Source organism: Salmo salar, chromosome ssa15 (assembly GCF_905237065.1).
Source record: "Salmo salar chromosome ssa15, Ssal_v3.1, whole genome shotgun sequence".
Taxonomy (NCBI): domain Eukaryota; kingdom Metazoa; phylum Chordata; class Actinopteri; order Salmoniformes; family Salmonidae; genus Salmo; species Salmo salar.
Window position 1 is genome coordinate 98,422,372 of NC_059456.1, and position 18,657 is coordinate 98,441,028.

The following is an 18,657-nucleotide window of genomic DNA, read 5'->3' on the forward strand; positions in this document are numbered from 1 at the left end:
GCGCCACCACTACGGTCAGTAGCAAAAAAATCTGCAAACAAGCACACGCACACCGGCCACGATGTGTTTACAATACCGCGTTGGTAAAAAAAACATTATTTGTTCGACCGAATGACAAAACGTCTGTGTGAGCATTTGAAATAAGATCAGGATCAAACGAGCAAAATCTAAAATGTTAGCTAGGTAGTCCAACATATTCCATGACATACAACCAGACTACAGGCAGGGGAGAAAGGATGGTGATCCTGCATCTTCTGCCAGCCAGCCATATCCCAAGCAGTTGCACCTGATTCATCCTAGCTAGTCAAAATACAGAATAGTAGTCAAGCATTTTGTCAACATTGATGACAGTTTTGAAACAGGAGGTTGGTTTTCTCCTTACTAAGTTGACTTCGGTTTGCAGTATGACAAAGACACTCACAAATGTTTTTAGCAACTTCTGGAGGAGCTAGTTAGCTAGCTTTAGCTTGGTACCTAACTAGTACCAATTCAACCAGCCTGAAAACAATGACCAGAAACTGCAATAATTGTAAATATTCTTAGCAATAATTTAGGAATCCATGTGACTAATTATTAGCTAGGCACCAACTTGTTGTTCTATTGAAATTGAACTTCAGTTCATGAAAATAACTAGCTACATTCAACAAAAATATGAACGCAACATGTAAAGTGTTGGTCCCATGTTTCATGAGCTGAAATAAATTATCCCAGATATTTTCCATATAAACAAAAAGATTATTTCTCTCAAATTTTGTGCAATGAACATTTCTGCTTGCCAAGATAATCCATCCATCTGACAGGTGTGGCATATCAAAAAGCTGATTAAACAGCATGATCATTACACAGGGGCACCTTATGATGGGGACAATAAAAGGCCACTAAAATATGCAGTTTTGTAACACAACACAATGCCACAGATGTCTCAAGTCTTGAGGGAGCGTGGAATTGGCATGCTGACTGCAGTAATGTCGACCAGTAGTGTTGCCAGAGAATGTAATGTTAATTTCTCTACCATAAGCCGCCTCCAATGTCATTTTAGAGAATTGGCTGTACATCCAACTGGCCTCACAACCGCAGACAATGTGTATGGCTTCTGGTGGATGAGCGGTTTGCTGATGCCAATGTTGTGAACAGAGTGCCCCATGGTGGTGGTGGGGTTATGGTATGGGCAGGTATATGCTACGGACAACAAACACAATTGCATTTTATTGATGGCAATTTGAATGCACAGAGATATTGTGACGAGATCCTGGGGCATGAGGCAAATGGGTCACACCAGATACTGATAATAATTCACACCCCTTGACTTTCTCCAGATTTATTTGAGTTACGAAGTGGAATTAAAATGGATTTAATTGTAATTTGTTCTTACCCATCTACACCATAATGACGAAGTGAAAACATGTTTTTAGACATTTTAGCAAATGTACTGAAAATGAAATACAGACATTTCTCATTTACATACACTGCCGTTCAAAAGTTTGAGGTCACGTAGAAATGTCCTTGTTTTTGAAAGAAAAGCACATTTTTTGTCCATTAAAATAACATTAAATTGATCAGAAATACAGTGTAGACATGGTTAATGTTGTAAATTACTATTGTAGCTGGAAACGGCAGATTTTTGATGGAATATCTACATAGGTGTACAGAGGCCCATTATAAGCAACCATCACTTCTGTGTTCCAATGGCACGTTGTGTTAGCTAATTTGGGGTCACTTAGAATTCACACCCCTCAGTCAGTACTTTGTAGAATCACCTTTGGCAGCGATTACATGTCTCTAAGAGCTTTCCACAACTGGATTGTGCAACAAATGCTCATTATTCTTTTCAAAATATTTCAAGCTCTGTCAAATTGGTTGTTGATCATTGTTAAGTAACTATTTTCAGGTCTTACCAAAGATTGTCAAGCAGATTTAAGTCAAAACTGTTTTAGATTATTGTCCTGCTGAAAGGTGAATTATTTGTCTGTTGGAAAGCAGACAACCAGGTTTCCCTCTAGGTTTCTTTTTTATCCTGAAAAACTCCTCAGTCCTTAACAATTACAAGCATACCCATTAACATACTGCAGCCACCACTATTCTTGAAAATATGGAGAGTGGTACTCAGTAATGTGTTGTATTGGATTTACACCAAACATAATACTTGGTACTCAGGAGAAAAAGTGAATTGTTTTGCCACATTTTCTGCAGTATTATTTTAGTGTCTTGTTGCAAACAGGATGCATGTTTTGGAATATTTTATTCTGTACAGGCTTCCTTCTTTTCACTCTGTCAATTAGGTTAGTATTGTGGAGTAATTACAATGTTGTTGATCCATTCTGTTTTCTCCTATCACAGCCATTAAACCCTGTAACTGTTTTAAAGTCACCATTGGCTTCATGGTGAAATCCCTGAGCGGTTTCCTTCGTCTCCGGCAACTGAGTTAGGAAGGATGCCTGTGTCTTTGTAGTGACTGGGTGTATTGATACACCATCCAAAATGTAATTAATCACTTCACCATGCTGAAAGGAATATTCAATGTCTGCTTTTTAACCCATCTACTGACAGGTGCCCTTCTTTGCGAGGCATTGGAAAACATCCCTGGTCTTTGTGGTTGAATCTGTGTTTGAAATTCACTGCTCAACTAAGGGACCTTACAGAAAATTGTATGTGTGGGTACAGAGATAAAGAAATCCTTCAAAAATCATATTAAACACTATTATTTCTCACAGAGTGAGTCCATGCAACTTATTATGTGGTTTGTTAAGCAAATTATTACTCCTGAACTTATTTACGCTTGCCATAACAAAGGGGTTGAATACTTTACAGTTTTCATATTTTATTAATTTGTAAAAATTTCGAAAAACATAATTCCACTTTGACATTATGGGGTATTGGGTAGGGATGCACGATATACTGGTGAACATATCGGGATGTCTAGTTTAACGTCGATGTGCAAAACCGATGTCAAAGCTGACGTGCATACCTATATAACGTAGGTACAAGGCATAATGACGCCACGTAAAATGTTGCGCTATATGTGCAACACAGCATTCCTAAACTAGCCCACAATGTCTGCTGTGTGGATCAAGCAGTCAACAAGTCGAGCAGTCATTTGAAAGAGTAACAACATTTCAGCAAGACAACACAAAGGCGAAACCATTAAAGCCAAGATAATGAAATTCATTGCCCATAACAATCAACCATTCTCTGTTGTGGGTGATGTTGGCTTTCGCCGACTGGTTGAGCACCGGTGCACACTACCAAGTGTTCTATTTTTCAGATGTTGCCCTACCGGAGTTACACAGTAAAAGCGTCAATTCTATTAGCTTCACGACATACGGACATATGGAACGCCGTTTGGGTCTTTACGTGTCAAAAAAGATACAGTAGCACTGTCAAAGCTGTACAAAAAAGTCTGCAAACAAGCAAACACCGGCCACGAACGATGTGTTTACAATACCGCATTGGTAATAAAGCATAATTTGTTCGACCACAACTTCTGGGGTAGCTAGCTTTAGCTTGATACCTAGCTAGCACCAATACAACCAGCCTGAAAACAATGACCAGTAGAAACTGCAGTCATTTTCATTATTCTTAGCAATGATTTAGGAATCCTTGTGAGTAAGTATTAGCTAGGTTGCCACTTGTTGTTGTCCGCCTATTGAAATTGAATTTCAGTTCATGAAAATAAATAGCTAGCCAGCTACTTAATCCTGTTGCCCAAAGCTAATGTTAGAAGTATCCAGCTAGCTTCATCTGGCTAGTGAGGCTCGACCAGACCGGGTTATACAGTGAGGGGAAAAAAGTATTTGATCCTCTGCTGATTTTGTACGTTTGCCCACTGACAAATAAATGATCAGTCTATAATTTTAATGGTAGGTTTATTTGAAAAGTGAGAGTCAGAGTAACAACAAAAAAATCCTGAAAAACGCATGTCAAAAATGTTATAAATTGATTTGCATTTTAATGAGGGAAATAAAATTCTGCTGTCTGGTTTGCTTAATATAAAGAATTTGAAATGATTTATACTTTTACTTTTGATACTTAAGGATATTTTAGCAAATACATATACTTTTTTAAACCAAATACTTTTAGACTTTTACTCAAGTAGTATTTTACTGGGTGACTTTCACTTGAGTCATTTTCTATTAAGGTATCTTTACCTTAGTATGACAATTGTGTACTTTTTCCACCACTGAAATATGATGTCGTTTTGCTATGTTTAGCGGGGGAAATTGTTTGCATCCATCAGCTAGCTAGCTTTTTTCTGACTAGCTGTTACGCTCGTTGATGGAAGGATTGGACCAAGGTGCAGCATGGTAGGCGTACATCTTAATTTACTAACTGAACACCGAAAAACCAACAGAATACAAACAAAACGTAAAGTTCTGGGCTGCTCTCAGGCAGCTAACCAAAAACAAGATCCCACAAACAACAGGTGGGAAAAGGCTGCCTAAATATGATACCCAATTAGAGACAACGCTAGACAGCTGCCTCTGATTGGGAACCATATCAGGCCAACCTAGAAATAAAGAAACTAGAATGCCCACCCTAGCCACACCCCAACCTAACCAAAATAGAGAATAAAAGATCTCCAAGGTCAGGGTGTGACACCAGCACTGTCCCAGCACTTTGGGAAGTGTGTGTTTGCTTTATGCGGCAGCAGCAGGTGCGCAAGACAACTTTTGCAGCATCATAGCATATGTATCAGTGAATCGCTGTGACATAAGAAATACGAGTGATAGTGTAATCAATGTGTATTCACTATGCATTTGTATTTATTATGGATTCCCATTAATTTCTAGACTCTTCCTGGGGTCCAGCAAAATTAAGGCAGTTTATACAATTTAAAAAACATTACAATACATTCACAGACCGTGTGCACTTGTAAAAAATGTATGAACGTGTTAAATTATTATGTGACGTGCAGTCATATTCAGATCCTGATTGGTCAACAAGCTTATTTGATGTGTCAAATAATGTTATTTGACTTGTATCTTTTTTGACAAGCAAAGACCCAAATGGTGTTCCATATGGTTTAGGGTAAAGGCTAAGTTTAGTATTAGGATAAGGCTTAAGGATAATGGTTTGGGCTAGTGTATACACTATGTACAAATGTATGTGGACACCCCTTCAAATTAGTGGATTCGGTTATTTCAGCCACACTCTTTGCTGACAGGTGTATAAAATAAAGCACACAGCCATGAAATCTCCATAGACAAACATTGGCAGTAGAATAGCCTTACTGAAGTGCTCAGTGACTTTCAACGTGCACCGTCTTAGGATGCCACCTTTCCAACAAGTCAGGAGCAACAACGGCTCAGCTGCGAAGTGGTAGGCCACACAAGCTCACAGAACGGCAACGCGGATTGCTGAATGGCATAAAAATCGTCTGTCCTAGGTTGCAATACTCACCACCGATTTCCAAACTTCAGCTTTAGACAGTAGGAAAAGGTTGGCTGTTTGTCCCCAAGAGATTGTGACAGCAGGTGAAAATGGCATTTGAAACATCACACAACACATCCAGTACTGCATAACAGGTGACAGTGGAGCCCAAATGTGTGGGTTCGATCAATCCCTGCATCAAGAAAGTAGAATGGACCTATATGGCTAGTTACACATTGTAACAGTGATAATGTGAATTCTTCCATAGAACTGTTCCACCTTAGCTAGTGTAAAATCCCGGCATCAATTTTTCAACTAACCTTTTATCGGCAATACTTTCTTTGTTCTCGACTTGGAAGAAACTTGTCTCATAAACGCCTGTGTCCAGTTACAGGCGGAACTTCAAAAAATATATTCAGAAAGATATCAAATCCACTTTTTGCGCCAAGTGAGGAATTCCCTCGCCATTTTAGCTGCCAGACATCTTGCATTTCCCAACATCTTTGCAGGAACTAGTTGTTTCAATGTGACTTGGCCACATGTAGTAGATGACAGAGCTTCCTTCACACAGTGTGACCAAAAACAAAGATCTACACAAATGAAAGAGGCATTTCTCACTCAATACAAAAAAGTGGATTTAATATGTATTCTCTGGGGGTAGTTTTCCACATCTGCAAATGGGACATTATTTGTCTTTTTACCTAAACATGCATACACCATCAGAGAGAATTCATAGCAAGCAGTGCATTGGAATGACATTAAGATTAACTGGAATGACACTGATTCTCATGGGAAGGGTGGCCAAAATAACAAAGAAAGTCACACCCCCAACAACTACAACCGTGTAACAGTGTAGGTTCCGTTCCTCTCTTCGCCCCAACCTGGGCTCGAACCAGGGACCCTTGCACACATCAACAACTGACACCCCGCGAAGCATCGTTACCCATCGCGCCACAAAAGCCGCGGCCCTTGCAACGCAAGGGGAAACCCTACTTCAAGTCTCAGAGCGAGTGACGTCACTGATTGAAACGCTATTAGCGCGCACCACCGCTAACTAACTAGCCATTTCACATCGGTTACATACGCACCATGCCACCGCCTACTTCATTTGTTCATTTAGCAAACAAGACAGTTCATGATCCAGTGCCTTAATCACAGTCAACACACCTATATTTTAGCTTTAATTCATCACTTTCTCTAAGCCTCATGGCAAAATGTGTAGAATAGCATGAGATAAACTATTGAACTGCAAATTTTTTCTTTTGCACCATGGCAAAATGTGTAGAATTTTTGGTTATCATATGTTTCTTTACTCACATTTCTGCAGACCCACCCACCGTCGTATTTCTTGCAACGCTACTGCTATAACAAATCATGCCACCTTCCTATCTCAATGTGGAAATCGGTTAGATTTGTAACCACCAGCTAGTTGCACAACCATTCTAGTGCAGTTTCATTCAAACGTGTTTAGTAGTCTGAATTGTCAAGTTTGTTTCTTCACTATTATTAGGCACTTCAGACAACTTTTCTAGTAATTATTTGTTTAAATACACTCTAATCAAACTGTATTCTTACCTTAAATAGCGAGAAAAAGTGTCTCTGTTCTGTCCAAAAGGAGGACCGTTACCTCCACTTAATCCAAGTGCGTGCGTTTGTTTTACTCAGTTGCTCCTTCCTATTCTTTACCTGGCAGCACTTCGTCCGTTGTTGTGTGGGTACATTCGTCGTGTCTTTAAGGATCCCCACAGCTGACCATCCGCCTGGCTGTGCGCACGAGGAGTTCAGAGGAACAGTTACCACAACGAACAAGCTCCAGCTGAGTGGCAGAATCCTTTTTAGGCATAACAAGTGGGCATCTTCTGTTTTTGGGGTTTGATAACGCAGTAAATGTATGACATAGGCCTACATTTTGTCGAATTTTTACAAATAGCTTTCATGCTAAATAATAATAAATAAATAAAAAGTATTCATATTTTTTCCCTACTTTTAATTATTTAATGGTTTACCAGATTCCCAATAGGCTACGTATACCCTTCCCAAAATATTAGTAATTGTCACCACCACAGACATATTTAATTATCAACAACAAAGAACGGTATGATTTCACAGTTCCAGGTGGTAACACAAGAGGCAATTCATTGATAGTTTCACAACATCCTCTCTCAGAATTTCTGTGATGTAGGCCTATGTTAGATGAGCCTCCTCTGGTGGTTGCCAGTGGGACTGAAAGCACATTTAGACAAACAGAACAGATTGGATTACCACTAATAATTGTGTAGCATGATTTTCATTCTTTATTGTGTATGAGACATTTTTGTCTACCTATGTGTCTACCTTTGGGGTGCAGGTAGCCTAGTGGTTAGGGCGTTGGGCCAGTAACCAAAAGGTTGCTGGATTTAATCCCTGAGCTGACAAAGTACAAATCTGTCATTCTGCCACTGCCCACTGTCCCCCGGTAGATAAATAAGAAATTAGTCTTAACTAACTTGCCTAGTTAAATTAAATGTGGATTGTGTTCTGTTGTTGTTGTACCACTATATGATGTGTTCGCATGTTTGGAGGGAATGGGCTTTTCTTGTTTGGGCATAAGACCATCCTCTCTCCTCAGTGACCCGGAAACCGTTAAGTTGACGAGTGGTCGAGCTGTGTGTCAATTTGTTAGTAATGAAATGAAAGAGTTTCCTCCCCTCCTCGATAGCCACCGTTCATCGAGGATACTCATGTGTATCCAACCACAGAACAGTTTTCAGATCTGCCACACCCCCTTTGAATCAGCTTTTGTTTTGTCAGAGGAGAAAAACATGAACACGTTTAAAAACAATATGCTACTTATTGTTTTATCTGTAAAATGTCTTCCACAGCTAACTTAATTCCTTTTGATCACTTTATACATTCATTTTGGGATCCACCCCTGTAAACATAATTTGCCTAATGACACGCGAATGGAGACTGACCTTTTTCAAAAGGAGGTGAGAGAGGACAGAAGAGAGAATGCGACGAGTCGAGCAAAACCAATTCAGATCCTCCCATAGAGAGTATACAACCCAATCCCAAGTGGACCCCTAAGCCCTACACTCTATACACTTTTCTTTTTTGACAGGTGTGAACAATATGGTAGCAGCTCCACCTTGCACTCCGATAGGCTTGCTGGAAGTTTCACCATATTGCTTCTACCAATCCAATACTCTCAGATCTCCACAAGTGCATGGTGGTGTAGGGTTTATATGGTTCCTTCCTTTCCATCTACAGTAGGTTGTCGAAGATCTACACAATGTGTCTACTGTAATTATATCTGCCTGTATGGAATTATTGGTATGTTTTTATCTTTGCTGCTAAAAATGGCCAAAACAAAAGACCATAGATGGATGTTTGGAATGGGATTATTTTGCACGTATGAACATGTTGCAATCCCACCTTTTCTAGAACGGCTATCAGGAACTTTTTGAATAGGTTAGCCTCTACAACTTGGAAAACGACTTTTCAGATAACCATATTACAGGGACTCAAATGAATAATGCAACGGTCTCAGAAGTGCCTGCACTTGTAGTCCGTCCCACAACAGTAGGCCTTACGCTAATCAGGTCTATTTAACAGTGTTCAGCAGTATTCTTTATGGCCAATAAGGTCTATTTGACAGAGTGTCCAGCAGTATTCTTTATGACCAATAAGGTCTATTTGACAGAGTGTCCAGCAGTATTCTTTATGGTCAATAAGGTCTATTTGACAGAATGTCCAGCAGTATTCTTTATGACCAATAAGGTCTATTTGACAGAATGTCCAGCAGTATTCTTTATGACCAGTAAGTGTCTCCCTCACTCCGGCTGCTGGTCAATTCAATCTGAACATTCAGATGAGAAAATCTGGGCTGGCTTTGAATCAATAACTTGTTGTATTTGTTTTGTTTCCAGGAGTGTCCATAGGATGCCCATATTCCACAAATGTTCATGTTAGAAGTCCCATAGTAAATAATTTAATGAGCTCAGACAATGGTCTTACAATAGCAATCAAGGTCTGAAGGGGTGTGGTATATGGCCAATATAAGGGCTGTTCTTTACGCACGACGCACCACGGAGTGCCTGGACACAGCCCTTAGTCGTGGTATATTGGCAATATACCACAAACCCTGTGCAGCCTTATTGCTATTATAAACTGATTACCAAAGTAATTAGAGAAGTAAAAATAACTGTTTTGCCATACCCGTGGTATACAGTCTGATATGGGGTGGCAGGTAGCCTAGTGGTTAGAGCATTGGACTAGTAACCGAAAGGTTTCAAGATTGAATCCCTGAGCTGACAAGGTAAAGATCTGTTGTTCTTTAAAAGGCAGTTAACCCACTGTTCCTAGGCTGTCATTGAAAATAAGAATTTGTTCTTAACTGACTTGCCTAGTTAAATAAAGGTAAAAAGAAATATGGCTTTCAGCCAATCAGTATTCAGGTCTTGAACCATCCAGTTTATAATGTACAGTATGGATTTTACAGTAGCCTTACAGTAGCCTTTGCTTTCTGTACAACCAACCACGGACCAATCAAAAACTGTACCTGTGATCTTTGTGACTCCATTAATAAGTGTGCAATCTGTGCATGACAGCGATTTTACCAGGAACAAGACGCCTTATTCATCCCTGATCTCACACACAAACCTTTTTCTTACACATCTGATTGAACAGAAGAGCGAGAGGAATTTGGCAGCCTTTGGTAGCATTTAGACTTGTCACAGGCGTCGTAAGGATTGGACCAAAACACAGCGGGAATATGTATACTCATCTTCTTTTTATTTTGAAGAAGGAGAAACAACTAAATACGTATAGAAAAAAGATCAAAACGAAACAGTCCTGTCAGATGCAACAAACACTAAACAAGGAACAACTACCCACAAAATCCCATAGAAAAACACCCCTCTTAACTAGGACCTTCAATTAGAAGCAACTAGGAGCAGCTGCTTCCAATTGAAGGTCAACCCAACAAACAACACATAGAAATAAACATACTAGAACTAACATAGAAATAGACTAACAAGAACATAACCCAACAAACCCCGAAACACTCTAAACAAACACCCCTCTTAAACAGAACATAGCCCAACAAACCCCGAAACACTCTAAACAAACACCCCTCTTAAACAGAACATAGCCCAACAAACCCCGAAACACTCTAAACAAACACACCCCTGCCACGTCCTGACCAACCTACAATAACAAATAACCCCTTATACTGGTCTAGACGTGACAAGACTGGTGCTACAAAAAGAGAGGAACATTAAAGGCTATAGATGTGATGTTTGTGAGTATTATGAATGAGCACTTTTGAAATGCTTTAAAAGAGATTCCTCCATTGTTTTACCCCCCCAAATTGCTTTACTTAGTGTTGCTTTTAAAAGTATGGGTGATCAGAGATTAGTTTATGTTGATGATTCAAGGCGAGAGGAGGTATACAGAGCCTCTGACAGGTGACTGTTTTCACATTGCAGTGCAGCGGGAAGGACAGGATGTGGTGTGTTTGTAAATTCAATCTGGAGTGCCAGAGTGCGCTCAGATTGCGCTCTGGGCATTCATAAATTCAGAGCATTGTCAGATTGTCTGTTCCTAAATTCAGAGCATTGGGTTCTCGAAGTGACCATTTTACTCGCCCTAGCAGAGATGATTAGGCTGTTTTCATGTTATCCAGCCCGTTGGTGACTGTAACTGTGCTGCTGGCAATAATTGAATTACGCTTTTTTGCCAACATTTACTGACACTGGCCATATTCATAAATTCAGCAGTTATTCTGCGCTCTGGCACAAATCGTAGTAGATAACCAGAGTGAATTTACGAACGCACCCTCAGGGTGGGCGTCTCCCAGCTACCTTTGCTTACCTGTCATGTAAAATCTTAAGGCCATTACAGATTTCCAATAGGTACCCCACTGGTTTGAACTAAAAGGACATTTTGTATTGACAAAATGGAATCGCCCGTGAAGAAAGGTTTCCATAGACTGGAAATACAGAAAACAACATGGGAGGTTCCGGAGCAATATACTGCACTGAAAGCTGTTGGCTCAGGTGCTTACGGGACAGTATGGTGAGTGAACTTTGTGAACGGTCAGTGCATTCCGGGATTCTTGGGACGTCACTACCCTAAACCCTAACCCTAACCTTAACCCCTACCCTAACCTTTACCCCTACCCTTACCCTAACCTTAACCATATCCCTTACCAAATGATATCCTTAACCCTTACCTTAACCATTTAAAATGTAAACTTCAATGGGGGTAGGGATATCCCAAGGATCCCGAATAGCACAAACCCTTTGGGTGAACGGGTAATTATTGGCAGGCATTGCAGGAATAACTTCATGTCAAACCAGCATGTATTTGTATTCTTTAGAATATACCTCTGTATAAATACAGTTGTTCTCAATCTCAGTCATAATGGAAGGAACAACTTTCCCTTAGCCTATAATTGTTTATTTATTTTCAATAAAATGCAAAACTCTACATTATTTGATTTTGACAGTTTTTTTGTTGAATTTGTTCAATACTGAAAAGACTGGTCATTGCTAACAGAGGCACTACTGTATTGCCTCAAGCAAATAAGCAAGTTGAAGCAGGTTTCGAGATAAGACAAGAATTTTGCTTTCCCAACCTGGAGCAAGCCCCGTAATCTTGAAACCCAGTTTTACCTCTGCCAGATATAGGTCAAATGGAATGTCTGAAATCAAATGTTATTTGTAGGACTACAGATAATAATTTGTCAAACTCTGACATAAAAGTAAATCAAAGATTTTGCAGTCTTTGATGACTTGGTATTGAGAGTAAACCACAGGAGGTTGGTGACACCTTAATTGGGGAGGATGGGCTTGTTGTAATGGCTGGAGCGGAATTAGTGGCATGGTATCAAATACATCAAACACGTAGTTTCCATGTGTTTGATGCCATTCCATTTGCTCCGTTCCAGACATTATTATGAGCCGTCCTCCCCTCAGCAGCCTCCACTGGAGTAAACCATTCTATCTATATCCCCCACAGTATGTTGTTAATGAGAGTAAACCATTCTATCTAGATCCCCCACAGTCTGTTGTATTGAGAGTAAACCATTCTATCTATATCCCCCACAGTCTGTTGTTATCAAGAGTGAACCATTCTATCTAGATCCCCCACAGTCTGTTGTTATCAAGAGTAAATCATTCTATCTAGATCCCCCACAGTCTGTTGTATTGAGAGTAAATAATTATATCTAGATCCCCCACAGTCTGTTGTTATCAAGAGTGAACCATTCTATCTAGATCCCCCACAGTCTGTTGTATTGAGAGTAAATAATTCTATCTAGATCCCCCACAGTCTGTTGTTATCAAGAGTAAACCATTCTATCTAGATCCCCCACAGTCTGTTGTTATCAGGAGTAAATCATTCTATCTAGATCCCCCACAGTCTGTTGTTATCAAGAGTAAATCATTCTATCTATATCCCCCACAGTCTGTTGTTATCAAGAGTGAACCATTCTATCTAGATCCCCCACAGTCTGTTGTATTGAGAGTAAATAATTCTATCTAGATCCCCCACAGTCTGTTGTTATCAAGAGTAAACCATTCTATCTAGATCCCCCACAGTCTGTTGTTATCAAGAGTAAATCATTCTATCTAGATCCCCCACAGTCTGTTGTTATCAAGAGTAAACCATTCTATCTAGATCCCCCACAGTCTGTTTTTATTCAGAGTAAACCATTCTATCTCATCTGAGACATAATTGTTATATCCAGCACTAATGTACTTTGACTTTTGACCTTGTCTCATTTATTAGTTCTGCTATTGACCAGCAGACCAAGGAGAAGGTGGCCATTAAGAAGCTCTATCGTCCATTTCAGTCCCTGATCCATGCTAAACGGGCCTACCGGGAACTACGACTGTTGCGCCACATCCAGCATGACAATGTAAGTACTTGTTACCTACTATTATTGTGAGACATCTGAGATGCACTCCCCTAGACAAAGATTCCTGTCACTCAAAAATGTAGCGGCTTTTCATTACAATGAAGTAATTGTCATTCTACAGTACTTCACATCAGAATAATTTGCAGTCCTATGGACACTATTCAGCATTCGGTTGTATTGCTTTGCCTCTTTCCTATGTGTTTATTTATGTTTAGGGGAGAGGAGTAGCGGCCCTTATGGGCCAGTGTTTTCACTCAACACTTCACAGTGCACATATACCTAGAGAACTGTTCATCAGGCCTACTTGTTCTGTTACGGGTGATGAATACATCTTACTGCAATGTATAATGTGCTCACTTATCGTGGGAATAAACCCTTCCATTCCTCTCCTACTCCCTGTTGTTTTCCTAAAGGTGATCTGCCTCCTTAATGTCTTCACACCTGATTTCTCCCTGGAGAAATTCCAGACATTGTGAGTGGTGAGCTGTGAATAGCATTCCTCTGCCAGTTTTCTCAGCTTGTTGAGACAGGCTGCTCAGAGTGTGTCTTGGACTTTTAGTTTCATAGTGTGTGTTTTCTGTTTGTGTTTGTGTGTGTCTGTGTCTGTGTCTGTGTGTATGTGTGTGTGTGCTTGCAGGCGTGCAGGTTTGTTCATGTTTGTTTGTGCTTGGGTATGTGATATCTTCTCTTATCTGAGATAAAACATAGATTTGATGTCTGGTTTAGGATTCTTACCATGAGACACAGTATATGATGTACCCTGCATTGTTTTGTCATATTATTATACACCTGTAGCACTTAGTTGTAGGAGGTAGAATTAGTACATTATGTTTTGTATCATTCCATTTCCCTGCTCGTATTCTCTGCCACAGTTACATGGTGATACTGTTTGTATCTGGCTACTGCCCCCCTCTCTCTCTCTCCTTCATGTCACAGTTACATGGTGATACTGTTTGTATCTGGCTACAATCCCCCCCCCTCTCTCCTTCATGTCACAGTTACATGGTGATGCCCTTCGTTGCTGAGGATCTCGGTAACATCATGAAGAGGAGGAGATTGACTGATCGCGTCATCGTTTACCTCTTCTACCAGCTTCTATGTGGCCTCAAGGTGTTTACTACCACTCATTAATAAGTTTATACACAGGCCTTTAAATAATGCTATTACCAATGTGAAAATGATTCATCAAAAACGTATCTTTTTCTATCCCTTAGTATATCCATTCTGCAGGGATCATCCATCGGGTTTGTATTAGGTTCTTATCAATATACATGAAACACATTTCTAAGTACATTTGAGTGACCAGATCGTATAACATCCTACAATACTTTGCTTTATTCTTTAGGACCTAAAACCTGGCAACCTCGCCGTGAACGATAACTGTGAATTGAAGGTAAATAAGAATTGGGCAACAACCTGCATGTCCATGTAGTTATAATACTGCACTTTTCATTTTATAACCTTCAGACAGTGAGGGAAATGTAATGTACTTGATTTAGAAAGATGCCACACTGGTGTTTAAAGACTACACTTTATTGTTTGATTGTTGTGATTAAATATAAGCCTCTCTTTTAATAACCTTTACCTCACTTTTACTTCACATTCCCTCGCTTTCTCTTTCTATCTCAGATCCTGGACTTTGGTCTAGCGAGACATGCAGAGAGTGAGATGACGGGCTATGTGGTGACACGCTGGTACAGGTCACCAGAGGTCATCTTCAACTGGATGCACTATAGCCAGTCAGGTGACCTATCGCCAACGCACAATGAAGACGGTTTCATATATTTGGGCTTCACTTTCCTTGCATTGCAAACACTTCTGGGGTTATCTTAGTCTTGTACTATTGGCTCATTGGTATCTTATGTGTTATATATTCTGTGTGTCTGTCTCCCTCTCAAGTGGACTTGTGGTCAGCAGGCTGCATCTTGGCTGAGATGATCACAGGCCAGGTTCTGTTCCCAGGCAAAGACAGTATCCTCTAATGTTCCCTCTGACACTTCCACTGTATAACTCACTCATTTTACATCATTTTGTTATGTAGTTAGTTATCTGGTGAAGTTATCTGATGTAGTTTTCTGTTGTACTTATCTTATAGTTATCTGGTGTAGTTATATTGTGGTTATCTGATGTAGTTATCATGACGTTATCTGGTGTAGTTATCATGAAGTTATCTTATGTAGTTATCTGGTGTAATTATCATGTAGTTATCTGGTGTAGTTATCATGTAGTTATCTGATGTAGTTATCTGGTGTAATTATCATGTAGTTATCTGGTGTAGTTATCATGTAGTTATCTGATGCAGTTATCATGTAGTTATCTGATGCAGTTATCATGCAGTTATCTGATGCAGTTATCAGGAAGTTATCTGGTATAGTTATCTGGTGTAATTATCATGCAGTTATCTGGTGTAGTTATTTATTCCAGGTGTAATTATCCTGTAGTTATCTGGTATAGTTAGAATGTAGTTATCTGGTGTAGTTATTATGTAGTTAGTTATCTGGTGAAGTTATCTGATGTAGTTTTCTGGTGTAGTTATCATAAAGTTTTCTGGTGTAGTTATCATATAGTTATCTGGTGTAGTTATATTGTGGTTATCTGATGTAGTTATCATGTCGTTATCTGGTGTAGTTAGCGTGTAGTTATCTGATGTAGTTATCAGGTGTAGTTATCATGTAGTTATCTGATGTAGTTATCAGGTGGAGTTATCTGATGTAGTTATTGTGTAGTTATCTGGTGTAGTTAGCGTGTAGTTATCTGATGTAGTTATCAGGTGTAGTTATCATGTAGTTATCTGATGTAGTTATCAGGTGGAGTTATCTGATGGAGTTATTGTGTAGTTATCATTGTGCAGTAGCACAAAGTACAACACCAATCATGCAATCAGACTGTTCACTGATCATTGCTGGAACTATTTTGCTTGAAAAGGTTTCCACTGTCTGCCTTGTGTGTCTCTACCCGCTCCTTGACTGTCCTGTTCAGGCATTGACCAGTTGAAGAAGATCCTCCACATAACAGGAACACCACCGTCTTCCCTGCTGCAGAAGATGCAGAGCAAAGATGTAGGCCTACTGTCATCAGTCTAATGGCAACTATTCAGCTTGCAATGATTCAATGTAGCTTGGTGTTGAAGTCACAAGTTATGGTCAGTATGGGATTGACAGTTGAACATTGTTGGTATTGTCTTGCAGGCTCGTTCATATGTGCAGGGTCTCCCTATCCAAAAGAAGAAAAACTTTAAGGAAGTCTTTCCCTCCTTGGATGCAAATGGTGAGTTGGTCTATCTATCATTATTTTGCCAATGGAACGTCCTGCATGGTGGTTATGAATATCCAGTTCTTCAGTGATGTTTTTCTGCTTTGTATTGAGAACAGTTGAGGGCTGTGATAACTCTACTTCATGCTCTATTTCCTATTATAAACTGGGTGGTTTGAGCCCTGAATGCTGATTGGCTGACAGCCGTGGTATATCAGACCGTATACCACGGGTATGACTAAACGTTTATTTTTACTGCTCTAATTACGTTGGTAACCAGTTTAAAAGAGCAATAAGGCACCTTGGGGGTTTGTGGTATATGGCCAACATACCACGGCTAAGGGCTGTATCCAGACACTCCATGTTGCGTCGTACGTTAGAACAGCCCTTACCCGTGGTATATTAGCCATATACCACACCCCCTTGGGCCTTACTGCTTAAATGCCTACCTCTCTCTCTCTCTCTCTCTTCATGTCCTGTGTGTACCTCTGTCCAGCGGTGGATCTGTTGGACAGCATGCTGCTGCTGGACCCAGACACCAGGATGACAGCTAAAGAGGGCCTCTCACACCCCTACCTCTCTGAGTTCCATGATCCAGAATCTGAGCCCAACTCCCCACCGTACGACGACTCCTTTGAAAGCATGGAGCTTGACGTGGGAGAATGGAGTAGTGAGTATATCTTACCTATGACTGATTACTTTGTTGTACATGTTGATGGGATTTATCCTGAATTACCCACTGCTTTTAGAGCCCTACAGTTACAGTTCTGCAAAGTTTCCCCTTTAGGAAATTAAATTCTAAAATACTGTATGATGTGCTTCATGTGGTAAAATTAAAAAAATATGTACTCTTTTCCTGTTAGGTCTGATCCACATGGAGATTATGACTTTTGACCCCAGAAACCCCAGTGCCACTGCAATGTAGCGGACAGACACAACAGAACACTAGCTCCCCCATGGCTCCACCATTGCTCCATCTTGTAAAAAGCATCACATTTCACAACATGGTTTTATGACTTCAGGAAACATGATACTGGAAAGAATGGCGCCGAAGGAGATGGCTGTCGTTTTACGATCCCATAAGTAATTGTGCGATTGTTTAAAAGCATTGTTGGTTAAGGGCTTGTAAGCAAGCATTTCACAGTAAGGTCTACACCTGTTGTATTCGGTGCATTTGACAAATACAATTTGATTTGGTATGTCATCATTTTTATGGATCCCTCATGTTTTAAGGGTAGGTCACGGTTTTAACTTGTTTTAAGGTATACACTTTCAGAACGCTTTGTAAATGCATATGAATGATGTACAAACTTTTAATATAGTAGTAGTATTATAATATTAAATATAGTAACGTGGTAATCGACCACACCATTTGCATGTTTATCCAATTGGCTACAATCTATGTATGAACAATGTTTTTATCATGACTGAGTAAAACCTCACACCTCAAATCAATCTCATCTATGAACACATTTTCATCTCTGACTCAATTAGCATTTTCCAAAATTAAGCATGTTTTGGTATCTTAATTGAAAAATTATGTTTGATGCCAGAAAACTAAATCTCAATCAGTAGATCTACATTGTGTACAGTAGACGGCACATGTTCAGTATAATGTATAATGTTTTTATGCTGCCCTTTTTTTGTGAACGGGTTAGATAGGTCAAGTTATCATTTCAGTTCTGTAACAGCAGTGGTGTTAAGGTAATAAGTAAAAATACTTTAAAGTACTACTTAAGTAATTTTTTGGTGTATCCGTACTTTGCTATTTATATTTTTGACAACATTTACCTTCACTCTACTACATTCCTAAAGAAAATAATGTACTTTTTACTCCATAAATTTTCCCTGACACCCAAAAGTACTTGTTACATTTAGAATGTTCAGGCAGGACAGCAATATGGTCCAATTCACGCGCCTATCAATATAACTCATTGTCATCCCTACTGCCTCTGATCTTGCGGACTCACTAAACGCAAATACTGCATTTGTAAATTATGTCTGAGTGTTGGAGTGCGTCCCCTGGCTGTCCGTAAATAAAAAAAGAAGACAATTATGCCATCTGGTCTGCTTAATGTAAGTATGATAATTGAGTACTTTTTTCACCACTGTTACAGTAGACGTATGCGTGTCTT

At 39.7% G+C, this 18,657-nt stretch overlaps 2 protein-coding genes across 5 annotated transcripts in view; one reads left to right on the forward strand and one right to left on the reverse strand.

The window, feature by feature from the left end:
• LOC106572747 (plexin-B1) overlaps nucleotides 1–7,327 on the reverse strand; it is a 99,894-nt gene extending 92,567 nt beyond the window's left edge. For 2 of the 4 annotated variants that reach the window (XR_006759313.1, XM_014147187.2), the window contains exon 1: nucleotides 6,943–7,323. The gene's annotated coding sequence lies outside the window, so the exon portion shown is untranslated. Of the gene's footprint in view, nucleotides 1–6,942 lie in introns of all 4 variants that reach the window. The other 2 variants (XR_006759312.1, XR_006759311.1) reach the window with 2 other exon arrangements.
• A 3,264-nt stretch (nucleotides 7,328–10,591) lies between these two features.
• LOC106572761 (mitogen-activated protein kinase 14A) lies at nucleotides 10,592–18,252 on the forward strand. Its single transcript, XM_014147224.2, has 13 exons — nucleotides 10,592–10,648; nucleotides 11,241–11,424; nucleotides 13,141–13,270; nucleotides 13,684–13,742; nucleotides 14,269–14,380; nucleotides 14,485–14,514; nucleotides 14,616–14,663; nucleotides 14,900–15,014; nucleotides 15,170–15,241; nucleotides 16,250–16,329; nucleotides 16,459–16,537; nucleotides 17,019–17,192; nucleotides 17,386–18,252. Exons 2-13 carry the CDS (start codon nucleotides 11,306–11,308, stop codon nucleotides 17,445–17,447), a joined length of 1,080 nt encoding a protein of 359 aa, XP_014002699.1. The 5' UTR covers nucleotides 10,592–10,648; nucleotides 11,241–11,305; the 3' UTR covers nucleotides 17,448–18,252.
• Nucleotides 18,253–18,657: the final 405 nt, after the last annotated feature.

What these genes read in the sequence shown, in the direction of transcription:
- LOC106572761 (XM_014147224.2), top strand. Translation starts at nt 11,306, where the DNA reads ATGGAATCGCCCGTGAAGAAAGGTTTCCATAGACTGGAAATACAGAAA. An exon ending in AGCTTCTATGTGGCCTCAAG is followed by an intron (nt 14,381 to 14,484) that starts GTGTTTACTACC and finishes TCTATCCCTTAG; the next exon opens with TATATCCATTCTGCAGGGAT. An exon ending in AGAAGATGCAGAGCAAAGAT is followed by an intron (nt 16,330 to 16,458) that starts GTAGGCCTACTG and finishes ATTGTCTTGCAG; the next exon opens with GCTCGTTCATATGTGCAGGG.